General features: G+C 34.1%; 1 protein-coding gene across 1 annotated transcript in view; it reads left to right on the top strand.

Moving 5' to 3' along the window:
* Window positions 1–19,716, top strand: part of LOC124357509 (DNA topoisomerase 3-beta-1) — a 64,873-nt gene that overhangs the window by 34,450 nt on the left and 10,707 nt on the right. The window contains exons 7-11 of the mRNA XM_046809379.1: window positions 282–482; window positions 1,983–2,187; window positions 7,592–7,774; window positions 10,158–10,367; window positions 13,787–14,004. Of these exons, the coding sequence (XP_046665335.1) occupies window positions 282–482; window positions 1,983–2,187; window positions 7,592–7,774; window positions 10,158–10,367; window positions 13,787–14,004 (1,017 nt within the window). The remainder of the gene's footprint in view (window positions 1–281; window positions 483–1,982; window positions 2,188–7,591; window positions 7,775–10,157; window positions 10,368–13,786; window positions 14,005–19,716) is intronic.

Here is a 19,716-nt window from a genome sequence, read left to right as displayed (position 1 = left end):
CTAACCAAGGAGAAGACCAAGCAAAGACCAATAGCTCTCAACACTGTGGAGCTAATTAGGGTGGCTTCTAGTGGACTAGGAGTAGAACCTCAATATGTAATGAAGATAGTAAAATTATTGTTGTGTGACACTAGGGTGACCAGCGTAGTAACCAAGGAGAAGACCAAACCAAGACCAATAGCTCTCAACACTGTGGAGCTAATGAGGGTGGCTTCTAGTGGACTAGGAGTAGAACCTCAATATGTAATGAAGATAGTAAAATTATTGTTGTGTGACACTAGGGTGACCAGCGTAGTAACCAAGGAGAAGACCAAGCAAAGACCAATAGCTCTCAACACTGTGGAGCTAATGAGGGTGGCTTCTAGTGGACTAGGAATGGGACCTCACCATGCAATGCAGATAGCAGAAAGACTCTACACCCAGGGCTACATCAGCTATCCTCGTACAGAGACTACTCATTACCCTGAGAATTTTGATCTCTTGTAAGTAGTTCAGCAATTAATTGTGTAATTAAGAGTGTATGAGTGATGAAATTCGATATTGAGTAGTAAATGTTTAAAATGAATATTCAGTAGTTTTCAGATACAACTTGTTAAAATATAATTATTCGAGTAGTTAGATTCAAATGTAATGTTTTCTGTATCACAATGAAGAATGTTTTGCTTTCATTGTAAAATTGAAAGTAAATAGTTGGATTCTGTAGTATTATAATAATTGATAACAATGTTATTAACTTCATGCTATATCCTCAGACTGCCTGGTGCTCCAGTTTGCATCTATTGCATCCCTCTCTTGTATAATATGCAATGGTGGAATGGATATGAAATATCTGATTAAAGTTTCAGTGTATTTCTTGTTAAACTAACACTTTGAAGCTTACATACTCATGACAGTAACAGTAGGCCTACCCAGAAACCAAAGCCTAACATAGCTCGGGATAGTTAATTTAATTCATTATTGTTCATTGGTAACATGTTTTTAGCCATCAGCTATGTTGTTTGTTCGTAAGTCTGTGTGGGTTCGCACTTGTAAGTTTTCATCTGTCCAACTTAATGATTGGTAGCGGTTAAAAACAGACAGCTGTACATCTATTGCTCTGTACGTACTGAACTTTCATTCATTTTTTGTGTTCCTAGAGTGATTGTTTCGAGGAGATATTTATTACTTTTATATAAAAGTAGTATGGTTTTAATTTTAAGTATAATCTAAGTTTTAGATAGTGTTCCATCCTGTCACTCGTACTACATCCATTGGAAAATAACTATAAAAATAAGCCAGTATTCTTGAAAAAGAAAATTTCATGTTGTTATAAAATCAAAAAAGCTTACAGCCTCCAATTTTTCTGGCAAAATACCCACCACAAGTATAAAAAACACAGTCAAAAGAATCTACAAAGTTTGTTTGGCAAAGAGAAAGACCAAGAACCGTACACAAGAACAAGAAACTATCTTGGTGGTGTAGTGAATGTTTAATCTCCAGATTGGTTTATAGATTTTACCATATAAAAGCTAACAATATAAATTCACTCAACTTTCCTCTCCATACTCTTCTGTTCTTCAAGTTTCTAATGCCATACATATATGTTTTAAGTACTTAAACCTCTATAATGATACAAGTATATTTTTGAAAACTGAAGATTGTCTTTTAATTAACCTAAATGTTTACTATTTCAGTATGTTAAAACGAGGAAGGATAAATTAGGAACAGTCATAATGTAAGTTTTCTCCTCTTGAACTAACACTTGTCCACCATGTCCTATGACTAGTAGGCAAAAACATCAATAAACTTTAAAGATGGTGTTTTGCTCTTTAAGTTAATGTACTGATTATCTAAGTACATTAATGAATTATAAACATTTTTTACTCCACTGCCCAAGACTCAATGACTCAGTGGTTGAATAAAACTACTGTAGTATAACATGGTATTAGAGAGTAGATAATATTTCTGTTATCTGGACACTAAAATCACACTATGAATTGCAGGGGAGTTCTGCGACAACAGCAGAATTCAAGTGAATGGGGGGCAGATGTTCGGGCTATCCTAACAGAAGGCATTAACAAGCCTCGCAAGGGCAAGGACGCAGGAGACCATCCTCCTATTACCCCTATGAAGGCAGCATCACGCACCGAGCTAGATGGAGAATCTTGGAAACTGTATGATTACATCACACGTCACTTCATAGCCACAGTCAGTATATCATCTTGGCTCTATCAAATATAAGTAGAATAAATCTCAATACTTTTGTTTGAGATTTTATTTCTTTAACTTTATGAATATATATATTCATAAAGTTAATGAAGTTAATTTAAAATTATTTATAGTCGAAGCTTGTCCTTCCTTTTGATATGTTAATGATGCTGGTTTTTATAATTTTCTTTAGAAAGAGACTGTTAGACTCACATTGTTTTAAGTAATTTATAATGATTTCACTATTCCCTAAAAAAAAAATTTGTTTTGCTTGCTGTTATTGTGTGGATTTAGAGGTATATCACCTTAACTATCTATAAAAGAACAACTCTTGAAAGTTATACTGATTACTAGAAACTTAGTATCCAATACTAATTTCATAAAACTTGTAACAAACTGAAAAATTTGAAAAGTTTAAATTAAAATATCAAACAACTTTTTTTAGTAAATGTACCAAAATGTCAAGTTAATTGTATGAAGTGGGTGCTTTAGCAAAGAATAAACAAAAGCCATAGTATGAATATTTGTGTACTATTCTAAAATGTTCACTATTGCTCACATCGTATATAATAGTGTATATAAATAGTCCTCTCTGCTCAGTTGAAAGAAATAGGTCAATATTTTGACAGCTAAAATATTATTAATTTATAGTCATGGAATGTACTGAATGTCTCTAAAACTGTTCAAAATACACAAAAATGGTTTATTGCTCAAGGCTTAGTAAATGAAATGTAAGCATTCCAAAACACTGTTTTTTTTCTCTAGATTCATAAATAACAGAGTAGTTGTGAATTTTTAAAGTTTAAATGGCCACGATACTGAAACGAAATGGCATACCAAGCTGACCAAAGAACTTAGCTGAGATATATATTCAACTTGTTTGCGCTTTTTGGGGCAGTTATCGTTTCCACAAGCTGCGTTATGAAACGGGTTTTGGGCTCTGAGGATTATATTCGGTGAAGTTGTGCAGAGATTTTTGGCAAGTGCTACCAAGAGGAAAATTTCAATTTAAGACAAATAATCAGGATTCTCGCCCGACCGTGAAAACCGTGAATTTGATGTACAAACCGTGAAAATCTCTACAACTTGTGATTAAATTAATCAAAATACATCATAGCCGTTACTCTTTCGTAAGGCCTGGTTCACGTGTAAGCGAGAATTGCATAAGCTTAATCACGACGACTCGTGGGGATCAGTCTTGGCACTATATATTAGTGTACCAGATTATATGGAGCGGTTCACTTGAGCTAGCACCAGCTGACTGACCGCTGCGTGTAGGAGCGACAATCGTAAACAATCACCACTACTACTACATGGCAGCCAACAGCAGCTTGTCACAGTCCCGGCGAACAAAGTAGTGTTTGGGGAGGCATTGAGCGGTTCACATTGTCTACTAATTGTCGCAGTTGATCAGCGAATCTTGAGGGCGTGCCAATTTGTGTCGAAATATGGATCTTCATGGATTCGTTTGGAGAGGAGTCCTTAAATGCTCAATTATGTATAAACATAGCCTACTTTTTGTACACTATGATGTAAATATTTTATCACCGGTTCTCATGTCTCAATTCAGATTGAGTACAGGTGTATTTTATTTCAGTTCTGATGATGATATTGATTGATATTAACACTGGTTTACTGTTAAAAGTATACAACTTAAACTTTTAACGGTTTATAATAGAAGTAGAGTGTAATCCATTGTTGTGAATCAAGAAACAAGTGAATGTTCCTCACTTTTTCGTTTAATGATTTTTCGGACATTTGGTAATAATTTTAAGAAATTCTAGTGACTTCCTTAAGTTCTGAGTGCAGTAGCATTAAGTAAAACTGACTTATAGAAACCTGGAACTCAAGATGGAATCAACTCTAAATTGTCTTGGTACTTCTCTTCTGTGTCGCCTTAATCACAAAACAGCAAAGCATTATAAAAAAAATTCTCCATTGATGCTCTTTCATCAAGAGATTAGTGCTGAATGAGGCGGGGAAGGGGAACTTGAGTCACTGTAGAACGCAGAAACTTGCGTTGGACGTCCAAAAGGATTCCATGATATAGCTTTGTGAATTTTATTCGTAATGTTTATAAAAACTATCGATCGTGAAATTACTATTTTTTTACCGTAAAAACCGTGAAAGAGCTGTGAATTTGATGATTAAGATTAAGTGGGAACCCTAGATAATAGAAGTAGACTGGCTTCTATTATTAAGAACTTGGCTGACACTAAGTCAGCACACTTCTGCTGTATAGATTGGCAGTCTTCTATTGTTGGTATCTAAGTGGGTTGGGTCTGTACGGGTTGGGTTGAGTCGGATCTCTATCTTTTTTCCGCACAAACACCACTAGTGCTGTCCTCCAGTTTTTTTGAATATATCCTAAGGTGTAGCTGCTTCTAAACAAAATGGTTAGAGTATTTAATAGGATGTCTAGCCCCTCTTGAAAAGGGCTGGAAAAACTCCATCCGCCCCAGGAGATTTAAATGGCTTGAATGATCTTATTGCCCATTTAATTCTTTTGTAGGTGAACAGTCTTTTAGACCGCTGTCTGGCTTTTGCAACTTCCTGACTGGATCTCCCCTCGAGTAGAGAATAAATATTCTCTTGGGTTTAGTTTGTTCCTAAAACTTGTTTATTAAGCCACTGCAACATTGCTGCAGCAACAGTAAACGTTCTTGTGAAATTATCTTAGTGTGGCAATTAAATACAGTGCAATCTTGCTAATCCGGCAGTATATCGGGGTTAGTAGTGTTGGATTACCGAAATTGCCGGATTAATGGATGTATGGGTAAAAACGTACAAAAAACATACAAATGTACATCGAAATTTATTAGAAACCAGTTAAAGTATAGTTTAACATAAGTAGAACACAAACGTACAATTGGAAAATAACTAAATGCACAATAAAACGTAATAAACAAACAGTACAGTATGCCTAATCTGGCTGTGAAATAAACAACGGAAGGATACAGTACAAAAAATTTGAAAATCAATATGTAAACTTACATACCGTAAAATGAAAAATCTGCATATGCCTATTCATTACAGGCAGGTAAAAAGTTTTTGATAGTTTTTTTGTTTTTTAGCATCAAATGAATGTTTCAACACTTTTTCTTGAAGTCCTTTGAGTGTAAGGAGTTCAGAAGCTGACGCACTATTTTCCTCCGCCCAAGTTATAGCCGTGGTGAACGCATGCAGCGCCTGATCAGTGTTTACTGTCTGTGGAGCAGCTGCGACACAATCAGTTCCCCTCTCCCCTTCGTCGTCGTCACCGCTGTTGAGTATTTCTGCTACTATCTCGTCGTCTGTCATTATTTGGTACAATTGTTCTTCTTCCTCCCCGGTGAACCAGTCATTTTCATCAGTTTGCGTCAGGTCATTAGGATCATCCACAAGCTGCTCAATAATTGTGTCTCTTAAGTCATTTAGCTCAGTTTCGTCGTTTTGTTATTCAAGAGGGGCCCCTCTTGTGTTCAGAGTCACTTTTTTTCTGTTTTTCTTAATCCTGTAGTAACGTCAGAGTAGGCCACAATTTTTTCCATGAACAGACAATGGTTTCCGTTGAAAATGTTTCCCATGCACTAGCTAAGTTAAAAATAACGTCTTTAAGGTTAGTGTTCTTTAGTGCTGTAACAACACTCCCCTCTTTTGACAAAATGCTGTACAAAAGGGTTTTTTTGTAACTTGTCTTTACGGTTTGGATAACGTTTTGATCCATAGGTTGTAGTAATGGAGTAAAATTTGGGGGCAAAAATAGTGCACAGATGTTGCCATCCCTTAATTCGTCTGCATTAGGATGCCCAGGGCAGTTATCGAGAAGTAACAATGCTCTAAGAGGCAACTTCTGTTTTTTCAAAAATTTCTTGACTGATGGAACAAAGCTGTTATGAAACCATTCGTTGAAGAGAGTCTTTGTCATCCAGCCTTTTGTTTGGTTTGTGTATTCCACGGGCAAATTTACGTTCTTAAAACACCTGGTGTTTTTTGATTTACCGATCACGAGCATTGGTAATTTATCAGTGCCACTGGCATTACAGCACGGCATAAATGTGATTTGGTCTTTTGCCAACTTTCTGCCAGGTACGCTTTCTTCAGCTCTGTGAACAAACGTTTTTTTTTTTGGCAAAAGGCGCCAAAATAAGCCACTCTCATCCGCGTTTATACACCTGATCTGGGGTCAAGTTCATTTCTTCAACAGTTGTTATGAATTTTTCTATAAAGGGCTCAACCGATTCTTCCTGGCACGATAGTCTTTCACCAGTTAAACTTAACAGTCTAATCCCGAAACGTCTTTTAAACTTGTCCAACCAACCTACACTGGCACGAAAGTCGTCCTTCTTCATTATTTTGTTGTAGAAGAACTTGGCTTTTTCCATAAAGATATCACCTGAAATAGGTGTATGCCTGCTTCTTCCTTGCATGAACCATGCAAAAAGTGCATCTTCAACTTGGGGAAACCCATCTGATTTCAAGGTTTTTCTTGCAACAGCAGATTTCTCACTAGGCCTACTTTTGAAGAACGATTAAATTTTGTCCTTTTTGTTTTAATGTCATGTATTGTTGCACGACCAATGTTGTATTCTTTGGCCAAATAAGACAACTTATCACCTTTCTCTAAACGTTTTAGAATTTCGTACTTTTTATCGATTGTTAGTGTCACATGTTTAAGTTTTTCCGACATCGCACTCAACTATTATAAAATATCGTAATAACACACATCAACGAAACACAAACACAAGCAAACACGTCAACGGAACGAAGCTGTATACAGTAGTACTGTAGGCAAACAACTGACGAGTGACTAGTGACTGCGCGGCGGGCCGGTGAGTCATCCGTGCTTACAGTGACATGAACCGAAGGGCATTGACCCGACCCGTCATCGCTTGCACAGTGCCGGATTACTGGACATGCCGTATTAGCGCACGGTCGGATTATAGAGACTGCACTGTAAATATTCTTAAACAGATTTTTTTTTACAAATGCAAGCAAATAAAAACAACAACTAGAAATGATTCAAAATTTTGTATATCCACTATGAAATAAAATTAGAAGCATGTAAAACTAGTCTCACAAAATACTTAAAGAAAAGTTTCAACCAGTACAGCTTTTAAAATGTTTTGGTGTTCCTTACAATTGTATTTGTTACAAAGAGTAGAAGTAATCACTCCTTGAAACTCTTTAATAATGAAAATAAGAAGGATGCTTACTCATCACTCTACATACCTTAAATAGTTTTTTTTTTTTTTTATATATATATAAATACAAAATTAAAAAAAAAAAACAAAATTTAGTGTCTCTTACAACAGTTCTTTCCTATTACTATAAAATAAAATAAGTGTCTTGTATGAACGCCATTAACTAAATATTTCCACTAAGGCATTTTAAAGGTTTTAATTGGCCTCTATGTTTATGACAGGTGTCTCAAGACTGCCGTTATTTGAGCACTACGATCACACTCGCCATTGGAACAGAGAAGTTCAGCACAACAGGCAAGACACTTCTGGACCCTGGCTACACCACCGTGATGCACTGGCAAGCCTTTGCCAAAAATGAAACTGTACCTAACTTCACACAGGGTGAAGAGGCCACTATACAAGATGTCAGTAACAGTTTCTGTTCTCAGCTAATTACTAACTTACTTACCTCTATTGTCTTTCTTCTAACTTTTTTTGTAACAAAGAAAGAAGTAACTTTTAGTCCATTAACAGATTGATGTGGTAGACACCCACTGATACTATCCTGGCAGTCCTAAAGTTTGCACATGTAATGTGTCGTAGAGAAGTTGTTAGCAACATATAATATAACTAGAGATTTATAATAATTTTACAGATTGGCTGCGGCGGACACACACTGATTCTATTCTGGCTGTTCTAAAATTGTTACATATATTGTGTCCCAAGGTATTAACACCTTTTTTTTCAGAATTTTACAAAAAATATGGCTTTAACAGAATATTGACATTTTGTGTGTTTTTAAATTGTAATGTTCAATTTTGTTTTATTATTAATTTTTACCTTTTCTTAGCCAGATAAATGTTAAAATTTTAATTGATTGATTTTGAAATTTTTTAACTCAGTAAAAGTCAGAAAATAAGAGCTTTCTGCAAACCGTGATTCTGGTTAGAACCTTGATAGTGGTATACAGCCAAAGCTTGCACGCTGTTTAACACATTTGCTGCTGAAAAAGATTTGACCGGTCATGGTAAATGCGGGAAAATATTTTTTTTTAACTTACCCAAAATGAAGTCAGAGCAGCCAAAAAGGTTGTACAGGGTTGTTCAGTTAACCCCACTGCCACATTTGTTGGTGTCGTCATAACTGTGACAACAATTGTTGTCAGCCGCATCTGGTGCCAGTCCCCGTTTAGTACCGCAGGATACTGGGTTTATTAGGTTCAGCAAATAAGATTTCATTTTCATTTTTTTCAGTTTTGCTCCTTACTTATTACTCTTTGTAGGTTTTTAATGAACTTATGTTCCATAATCGGTTTTCTTTTTGAAAAACTCAAGATTATGTTACACGACATTTCTGTTATGTCTTGTGTAGTATTGATGACTATTAACTAGAATTGGAGTGTTGTTTTCTTCTTTTTTCCCATAAAGAGCTATCTCATTAATATATAAACTGTCTACTGTTACAATTCTATTTTGTGTAAAAAATTCTTAACAGGGTCAGTCTTTTTAATTCCAAGGATAACTTGTAGAGCTCTCTTTTGTTGGACTAGTAATTTATCCAGATTCTTTCTTGTTATTGCGCCATATATGCTTATTCCATATGATAAGTGTGAATGCACTAGGGAAAAATGTATGGATCGTAAAGTTTCTAAACTGCAAACCCTTAGCAATTGTCTCATTACATAAATACCGGAAGATATTTTATTAATAATATTGTCAACATGTTTATTCCAGGAAAAGTTTTCATCAATTAAAAGTCATACAAATAAAATTTGGTGTATTCAACTTGGCTTACTTCCTCCTTGTTTACATTGATGCCAATGTTAAGTTTTGTTCTGGTTTGTCCTGTATACAAAAGAAATAAAATTCAATTTGGTGGAAATTAAAACTAATTTTTTTGCTGTCTAAGTATTGTTTTACCTAATTTATGCTGATGTGAGAAGATAATGTCATTTTCTGAACTACCAGATACTGTAATATTAGTATAATCCGCAAACTGAAAAATATAATAATTTTGAGGGACTATTTTGGACATGCAAACTTTTATTATAATTTTTTACTCTAAAAACCTCACATTGACTGGATTATGTATGTCTTTTTACAATTGGATTTAGGCTAGAATACTCTTGTCAAGGACATAGCCAGTGAGGAGGTCCGAACCCCACCCAAATTTTAAAATTTTTCAATTACCTTTTTAACAAACAATTATTATTATTTAAATAATTGAGTATTACTGACATATACTCTGATAGATTGTTCTTAACATTGAAACGGATCAAGAACCTTTTTAGGAACAAAATGGGAAATAAGTAGTTGACTGCGCTTGCCCGACTTTCTGTCCACTATGGGAAAATATCATCAGTAGTGTTAATCCACCGCCTTTTCCTGGCTACGTTCTTATCTATGTTCAGTGATTTTTATGTAATAAGTTAAATGATGATGTCATGATTCTGTGTGGTATCTGAGTGGCGTGAATCTAAATCCAGATAGTTTGGTCAGGATTTGTGCGTTAGATATTTTTTCAAAATAATTTTCATATTCACTAATACTCCACTTATGTTCTATTGAAAGAGAATAAAACACCAAAAGTTCTTTTTCAATCTTTCAAGAAGAGTAACGCTAACCTTCCATTTTTGTAAAGCTAAGCCTCCTTTTTCTACCCTATCTGATACCTGTACAAAACCTTACTTATGATCTCTTTATCCAAAGAAGTCAAGGGGTCTATTATATTAGTTCAGAATATTGTGATAAAACAACTCTCATATGTTCTATTAGCAGAAATATACATATTGCCCATAATTTGTGATAGGTGAAACTGGTGGAGTGTCAAACAAGTCCCCCAGACTTGCTGACCGAGGCAGAGCTGATCACTCTAATGGAGAAACATGGAATTGGTACGGATGCCTCCATACCTGTCCACATCAATAACATTTGTCAGCGCAACTACGTGACTGTGGGCTCTGGCAGACGACTGGTGCCGACAACTTTAGGCATCGTACTTGTACACGGCTATCAAAAGGTAACTCACATTTGAGTGTGTGTAAGGTATATATTTGTACTGTACTGTAACTCCATTGCTAAAATACTAAATTTTGCCAGAGCATGGAATTTTTTTTTTATCAACTGAACTGAAAATTTATATTACTTCTAATTTTAAAATATTGCTTGAATAAAATATTGAATAATAAACATTTATACAGAAAATAAAACTATGTTTTTATGTTCTCCATGCTGACATGATACTGGCTATAGATTCCATTCAGAGAAATAACGAGTACCTGGATCTAGTTCCTAACTGAATCCTAACCTAGTTCATGAACTTAACCCATTCAAAATATATATTAATTTAATAATGTGCCAATAAATACTACAAATACAGGTTTTAAGTGAACAAAGTATATTTTTATTATAATAATCGCTATTTTCGGAACTATACTAATTTTACAAGACAAGTTCTGAGAAACCTTATAGATGGTCCTGTACCTCATAAACGTAAGAGCCGATTTTGATAAAACTTTGTATACACATTCAATACATAGTTGACTATATTATATTACTACCCTCATTTTTAGGCCAGATCTATTTTCGGAGCTATATCGATTTTACAATTCAAATACTGGAAAAATGTATGGTGGCCGTACCTCCAAATCATACAAGCCGATTTTGTTCAAACTTTCTATAGACATTTGAGACACAGTCTACTATACTACAGTATAACTCTCATTTTTAGGTCACGCCTATTTTCAGAGATATATTGATTTTACAAGTCAAATACTGGAAAAATGTATGGTGGCCGTACCTCCAAATCATACAAGCCGATTTTGTTCAAACTTTCTATAGACATTTGAGACACAGTCTACTATACTACAGTATAACTCTTATTTTGAGGCCACGCCTATTTTCAGAGATATATTGATTTTACAAGTCAAATACTGAATAACAAATCTATGGATGGCCGTAACTCAAAAACGTATAGACAGCAATGTGTGAGTCAGATTGAGTACATGCCTCCCTACTGTTTGTAATATTTTCTTGAATCTTTCCAATTTATTATGGGTGGGCTGCTCTGAAAAACTGCTACTGTTTAAAGGGTTAGTTACACGATTTGTATATAATGTATCTGAGAATGACAAATCTTTTGAGTAATTATTTTCAGGGGAATTATTCATGCTTACAGAAATGATAGTTGTCAGTCCTAAAGCCTTGCAACTCACAATCTTTTGTGTTATTCTCGTTTGAATTATTTGATATTATGTTATCTTCCATTATAATACAATTCTGTTTTTTCTGGAAAAATTCAAAGTCTGCAATATTTTATTTAACATTTTTTTTATTTATCCATTGTAAAAGTTCTTTTTTAGAGTGAAAGACTTTGCCTTTTGGGTACATACTATAAATATCAACTTTCCCCTTGCTCACTCACTTCTTTCTGATTATTTCCTTTCTTTTCCATCCTTTAGTTACATTTTTATTACAATTTTTGATTTCCATGTTTTAATACGACATAAAAAAATAAAATTATCCAATAGAAAAGTACAGTATTAATTTGTTGGAAAAGAATATGTTGTGAATTCAGTACATTTAGTCAGTGTTTATCAAGCTTGAAATTGTTGATATCAGTTTAATGATTATTCTGTAGTCTATTGACAGTTCAACGATTGACAATTCAAGTTGATCAGGTTTAAATCCTGTTCTTGACAGATATGAGACAAATCCTGAATAAACCTGTAGTAGACAGACTACTGTAGACCAAGTACTTGGCCTTATTTCCTGTCAACGAAATCTAGTGCTTACTTTACATCCTGTCACATTCAAAACCAAACAAAACTTTAACTATATTATCTTTAAGCAGTTCAGCTTTATTAAATTCTATTGTTAAATAATAAATTAACATAAAATATCAACTGTGTGTTCTGATGACTAAATTGAGACTTCAATTTTGACAAACCATGTGCTTTCAAGAAATACCACTGTAAGTACGTACTGTAAGAATAAGTTTTATATAATAAGCACTATATAAACATTGTATTTATTGTTTTATAATATTGCTAATACTTATCCAATATATCTTCATCATTTTTGTCACTCTCTAAAATATTTATCAATATAACACTTTAATACAAATTGAAGAAGTAAAATACATTAAAACCTGCTATTCAGCCATCTTGACTGATCTTAGTACCAACTTGTGAAGGTAGCCTTTTAATTTCATGAAATTTTCTGTGACCAACAATGTCAAGTTAGCGCCAACATGTAATGGCTCATATGTTCTTGAAGTACACCGATCCATAGATTTTTTTCCAGTATTTTACTTATAACATCGATATAGCTCCGAAAATAGGCATGGCCTAAGAATGAAGGTTATATTGCAGTATAGTAGACTGTGTATGTGTATAGAGAGTTTTATCAAAATTGGCTTTCTACATTTTTGGTGTATGGCCATTTATAGATTTGTTTTTTCTGTATAGTTTTAGAATGCCAGTTAAGTAGATTCTACAGATTTTTTCTATTTGTTCTATTTTTCTTCAAATAATAAAACTAATTTAGTTTTGTTTAAAGGACTGGTTCAGGAACTAGATTAGGATTATGTTGTAGATGGAGCTTGTATTGGTACTGATAACTTACTTACGTTAAAACATTAAACCAATATTTAACACTTTATTAATTTGTGAGGCCTTTCGATATCAAAGATATCTTCTTCAGACACATCACAAAAGTAAATACAAAAAGTAAATTTTTTTATCTTTGATATCGAAAGGCCTCACAAAATAATAAAAGTGTTAAATATTGATTTAATGTTTAATGTAAGTAAGATTAGGATTAGTTCATGAAGCGGGTTAGGATTCATGTCAGATGATTAGGTCTTTCTCTAGATGGAATCTATGAGCAGTTTCACACTGGTGCTCTCAATTAATCTTTTATCTTCATAATATGTGTTATCATACTAGACTTTGAATATGAAACCATAAAAGTTGGAATAGGACAAGTTACATATTATTTTTCAGATTTTTATTAGAGAAGAACAATAATGTCATAAAATGTACATCCTGACAAAAATAGTGACCATTTGAAGTATTTCAAATGATGTTTTAAACTTGATAAGAAGTGCTTTGTATTTTTAATTTACTTGTAATATTATTTATGTATTACTAAAATAATAATATAACACAAACTACAAAAGTTGTATGGTTAAGCAACATAACAGATATACATATTATAGTCAAAAGTATATCCTTTCAAGTAAACCCATACTACATTTTTTTAATGTCACTACAATAGGCTATTTTATATTATCAATATATTCAACCATTCTGTAGAGAAGAGATAAAGCACTAATAAGGTTATACAGTATTGTTTTAATTTCTATTTTAATATACATAGAAGATAAAATAGTCAAATAATATTTCCTTTCCATGATTCATATCTTACGTTTTGTAGATAGACCCAGAGCTGGTACTGCCCACTATGAGGTCGGCCGTGGAGGAGCAACTCAACTTGATTGCTCATGGACAAGCAGACTTTGATGCAGTGCTTCGTCACACTGTTGAGATTTTTAAACTAAAGTTTCTTTACTTCGTGAAGAACATTGATGGGATGGACCAGCTATTTGAGGTTTCGTTTTCACCGTTGGCTACCTCTGGTAAAGCTCACTCTAGGTAAGTCCCTCATCTGGTCACCTTAATCATGGTCTAAATGTTTCCTTTTAATTTGACAATTTATACTCTAGCATGAAGTGAAATGTCCAGGATTTGGGTGTGGGAGCTGTCTTGGTGCGAGTTTTTACATCTGTATTTCCACTTTAATTTTAGTTTCATTAGTTCATCACCTTGTAATGATTGATTTCGAAAGAAATCGAAAGATGGCGTCTAGCTGACAGCTCCATATTAAATTGATCAATACCAGGTAGAATGGGGTCATAGGCCTAGCCTAGTACGACTCGGGTACTGTGAGTAAAAGACTGATAAAATAGAAATCATTTAGTATCAACATAATTTAGCGCTTTCACTATTCTATTTTAACAGTAGATACAGGCCTATCTCATACAACTTTCAAGAACTTAAGATTTTAGCAAGATTTTGCAATATGTTTTACCTACGTCACTCTAAATTAACAATTTGGAGGTTAATTCCGATAGCTGTCACAACAAAACTCAAATGCCACTGTAACCCAATTTAAGAAAAACAAAGACGACACCACAGATAACTGGGACGAACTATCCATAGCAAAAGGAACGCGGCTACCAGATTTAAATACTTACTATACACAAACGAATCATTTTTACTTCATGTACTTATACGTAATAAAGGGGTAACTTACGTATAGCCAAACATAGATTGAGTAGTAAATATCGGATTAGGAACTGAAGGAATTGGTAGTCGACTATCAATTATCTTACTACTGTACTAGTAAAATGAATGAAAAAATAAAACTACTTTAAAGGCTAATAAAGAAAGTCTGTTGATAAAGACCAGGTCTTATTCACAAAAGAAAATTGAAACTAAATCCTCGCCTTCTACATTAAAGAATAAGGCCCCAAACCTTAACAAAATAAAAGATGGGACTATAAAATTAAATAACAAAACGTATATTCCAAGTAGTAGCCAAAGTACCAAACCAAATGAAGAAAAGAAAGCAAATTTCACCAGTGAAACTGATTCAAAGAACATAATAGAAACTAGGAAGAACGAACAAAGTATTTCAGGGATAGATTTTCTAGAAAATATTCTAGGCCTGGAAAGCAGCCTCACCGATGAATCAATTAGAATGTATTTTGATTTATTGGAAACAACGCTCTTGAAAACAAAGGATGGGATAGCTATAATGAATCCTTCAATAAGTCAGGCAGTGAAAATATCAGAAGATACCAAAGACATTACGGACTGGTTAGACCCACTAAAAATAAAAGAAAAGCGTTTCATTATCATACCAATCAATGACGCTACAAAACTGACTCGAGAGGGGGGCTCACATTGGAGTCTGTTGGTGTGTCATAAAGATAAAGATCAGTTTTTTTTTCATACGATTCTAAGGGAAAATACAATTTAGAGACTACTAAGAGAACAGCGTCAAAACTCCAGAAATACTTAAAGCCATTGTGCACTGATACCCCAATTTTGATTGAAATTAAAGGTCCAAGGCAAAATAACCATTTTGACTGTGGTATATATCTCAGCCATGCTGTTGAACATCTCATACTGAATCATAAGCTAGAACATTTGTTTCAAGAAAGCATACCTCTGCTAGACTCATTGGCCTGCATATCCAAGAGAGCGTATATGGCCTACTTGATCTATAACAGATCCTCAATCAAAGTTTCTACAGTACGAACTATTTTGACAATGAAAGATACATCAAATTCTGAGAAAACTGTGCAAAAGGAGTTAACTACAGATATAAGAAACCAGATGAGCTCAACAATACAAGGCAGCAAAGTGTATGTGTCCAAAAGTAATAAAGTAGTGGACGCTGAAGCTCAAACAGACTCATCCTTAATGGAACCCGGAAAGATTGAACCGGTTTCAGAGAGAATAATCATCCTCAGTGATAGTCACGGGAAAGGCATAAGAAACCACATTCTTAAAGACTTGAACTTGGCAAGAAAATTCCAAGTTATGGAATTAGTTAAACCGGGTGCTAAATTGAAGGAGGTAGTAGACCAGATAGAACTTTAGAGATTACAGATAAAGACCACGTTATTCTTCTGGCAGGATCAAATGACGCCTACAATTTAGAAGGAAAGAATATCTTGACATATCTGGAAGCATCCATCACAAAACTAAAACCTGCAAAAGTAATAGTTGGTAGTATCCCTTTTAGACGGGATATTCCCCTCAGTAACAAAGTAAATGAAGATATCATGAACCTCAACATTCATATGTATGAAGTCTCAAGAAAAATGAAGAACACAATTTTTCTGGACATGACATCAGTGCCTGGTGTGGGGTTCACCACAGCAGGTATTCATCTAAACAAAACTGGGAAGAAGATGATTACAAATAAAATAATTAGACTTATATCAGGATACTTTATCACTCTCAAACCACAAACAAAAGAAGAAAAATCATCATTCCTGAATTTCAAAAATCTACCCGCAACATTTAACAATAAAGTTGAAATTAAAGAAGAAAACATGAGTACAATGATAAGTTGATACAGAGATGACCAATCCATAGCTTTCAGCCACTCAATATCAGCAGATATTGGTGAACTTCAACATATGTCGGCGGGGGTTGCAGTAATCTTCAGCCGTAACTTCAATAAACCAACAACCACTGATCGTGTCGGCTCACAGCTGACCTACCAACAAATAAAAAATCAAGCTGGATTGTATGGGTTGATTACAAAACCAAAATACTACGAGAAACCAACACCCTTAGACTATGAAGTGGCTTTCCAGCAGTTTGCTGATGACTTCAAAGGAAAAGACTTCAAGCGGCTGATCTGGTCACCCATGGGTTGTATGAGGGATAACGTGCAGCCAAGTGTCTTCATAACAAACCTTGCAAGATTCCAGAGGACAACGGGAGCTGAAATAACTGTCGTATCATGCGAACAGAAGGCAAAAAGAACTCTCTGCAACGGATTGAGCCATAAAGAATTCATTGAGGAGTTGAAGAGACTTGTTGAGAAGCAAACAGACACTCTACCAGAGCCACAGGACGGACAAGAACTCGCCACTACATCATCTCCCATGGTACAGGAGCAGGAGCAGAGCAGCAACGGATCTTTTAAATACAACCTAAACACGAGTGACAGTGAGACTCCCTCTTTCAGCGGCTGGAACTTAAGTGACATTCATCGACCAGTTAACATCCAACTAAGGACTGACCTGAACAACTCGAATGAATCCTTGTCAGCTTCTCCAGGCACCCCTTTAAACTTACTATACAATCACCCGTTAGATACAATGTAAATAACTCTTCTAGGGTCATCTTACCAACAAGTTCTTACCAAAATAATAGTTCAGATAAGACTGTTCAATCCAATAGTTCTACTAAAACCATTCCTTCAGTTCAAAAAAAAAAATAGTTTTTCAATCTAAAAATAACACAATCTCAATTTTTCATCAAAACATACAGCATTTACCGTCTAGGATCGATGGGCTAAGTTTGACCTTGGAAGAGTTGAAACCTGACTTTGTAGCTTTAAGCGAGCATAAGGTTTCGCGGCACGACATAGAAAGAGTAAATGTCAGTAATTACAAGATTTGTGCTAGTTTTGCGAGGGAAAAATCGGGGGAGTAATGATCTTAGCAAAAAATAGTATAAAAACTCAGGCATTTATACAACCTAGATGTGAATCACTGTTACAGGAGAAAGTCTTTGAATACTGTATGACTAAATTTAAAATTGAACAAAATTACATTACATTAGTTTGCATTTATAGATCTCCAATAAGATGTAATGAACACAATTTTCTGGAGAAACTAGAATTGTTATTAAACTGTTTATTAAAAAACAATAGTAATATAATAATTGTAGATGATTTTAACGTAAATGTACTGGTTAGGGATGTATCTTATACTAACTTTGTAAACGTTTTAACTGCTTTCAATCTGAAATACCTGGTTGACTTCCCGATAAGAATAACTGCAACAACCTCAACAGCCATAGATAACTGCATTAGCAACATTCCAAATTTAGTTACTACCAGCATCATAACAGAATTGTCAGACCATGACGCACAAATTACCAAAATAAAAAAAATACCGAAAAAACAATGTAAATTACAAACAGCTAACTAGAAAAATCAATAAAAGAAATAAACAAAATTTTTCCAGAGAAATTGCGGTAGAGTCTTGGTTGGAAGTTTATCAGGCTGCAGTCAATTTAAAATATGAGATATTTCTCAATTTTTTTATGTTCTATTTTAACAGTAATTTCCCTAAAATGTATGTTAGTAAAAATTCTAATAAGTCCAATCAATGGGTGAATCAAAGTATTCTGGAAGGCAAGAAGGAGATCTTACAGCTTAGTAAATTGTTTAGGGAGACAAGGGAGGAAGGAATTAAAAGGGACCTTAGGGAAAAAAAGCGAGAAATCAAAAGTATAATCATTGAAGCAAAAAAATAATACTATGATAAAAAATAGGAAATTCGGATGATTGCATGAAAGCTACGTGGGAAATAATTAATAGGGAAGTCGGTAAACAACAAAAAGAAAATCATAATTTTAAGATACATTTGAAAAAGGAAACTGTAAGTGATCCTAAAAAAATATGCACAGCATTTAATGATTTTTTTATTAATACGGTTCAAGAAAAGCTAAAAGAAAAATTAGGTGACCTCATAGACGAGTCTGGTACAGATAATATTGCTTTGATAGATAGAGCAAATGAGCTGGGGTTTGAGAAAACCCGTTTTAGATTCACTCCTGTAACCGATGTAGATATTCTGAATATTATTAAATCTTTTAAAAATAAAAGTTCTTCGGGCTTTGATGAAGTACCTGTGAGTCTGATAAAAGAGACAAAAGATTATTTATTAAAACCATTAACACATATCATCAACTCATCTTTAATTTCCGGAATATTTCCAAATCAACTAAAAATTGCTAAAGTGGTTCCAATCTTTAAAAAGGGTAAAATGGAGGAAATAGGAAGCTACAGACCGGTATCTATATTACCAGTCTTCTCAAAAATATACGAAAAAGTGGTGCATAATCAGTTAGTTCATTATCTGGAGGAAAATATGCTGCTGGACAACCAGCAGCATGATTTCAGAACAGGTAGGTCAACAGTGACAGCAGGAGTTAATTTCGTAGAAACAATTATCAATGCAATAGACAAAAAAGAAAATGTTATTGGCGTATTTCTGGATATATCTAAAGCCTTTGATAGTATTTCACATGAACGATTATTCAAAATTCTAACTAGACTTGGTATTAAAGGTAAAGAGTTAAAATGGTTCCAGTCATACTTACAAGACCGCTATCAGTATGTTGAAATAAAACATCAACACACAAACTACATTGAAAGCTATAGGTCATCGCTAAACAAAATTATGTGTGGCGTCCCACAAGGTTCCATTTTGGGTCCTTTACTGTTTGTGTGTTATTTGACGGGTCTCCCTTCTATATGTGAGGAAAATGCCATTGGTATGATTCTCTATGCAGATGATGCTAATATTATCTTTTCAGGAAGAAGTAAACAGGAAATTGAACACAAAGCAGAAACGGAAATGGCAAAAATAAAACAATTTTTAAATTCAGCTCATTTATTATTAAATACCAGTAAAACCAACTTTATTTCTTTTCACACCAAACAAAATAGACAAACAATAAATCCATTGATAACAATAGAAGATTATTCAGTAGAACAATTAACTAGTACAAAGTTTCTTGGCTTAGTTATAGATAATAATTTAAGTT

The sequence above is a fragment of the Homalodisca vitripennis genome, chromosome 3 (genome assembly GCF_021130785.1).
Source record: "Homalodisca vitripennis isolate AUS2020 chromosome 3, UT_GWSS_2.1, whole genome shotgun sequence".
Taxonomy (NCBI): Eukaryota; Metazoa; Arthropoda; class Insecta; order Hemiptera; family Cicadellidae; genus Homalodisca; species Homalodisca vitripennis.
Note: the sequence above shows the minus strand (reverse complement) of the source record. Positions and strands in the feature narration are given on the sequence as shown.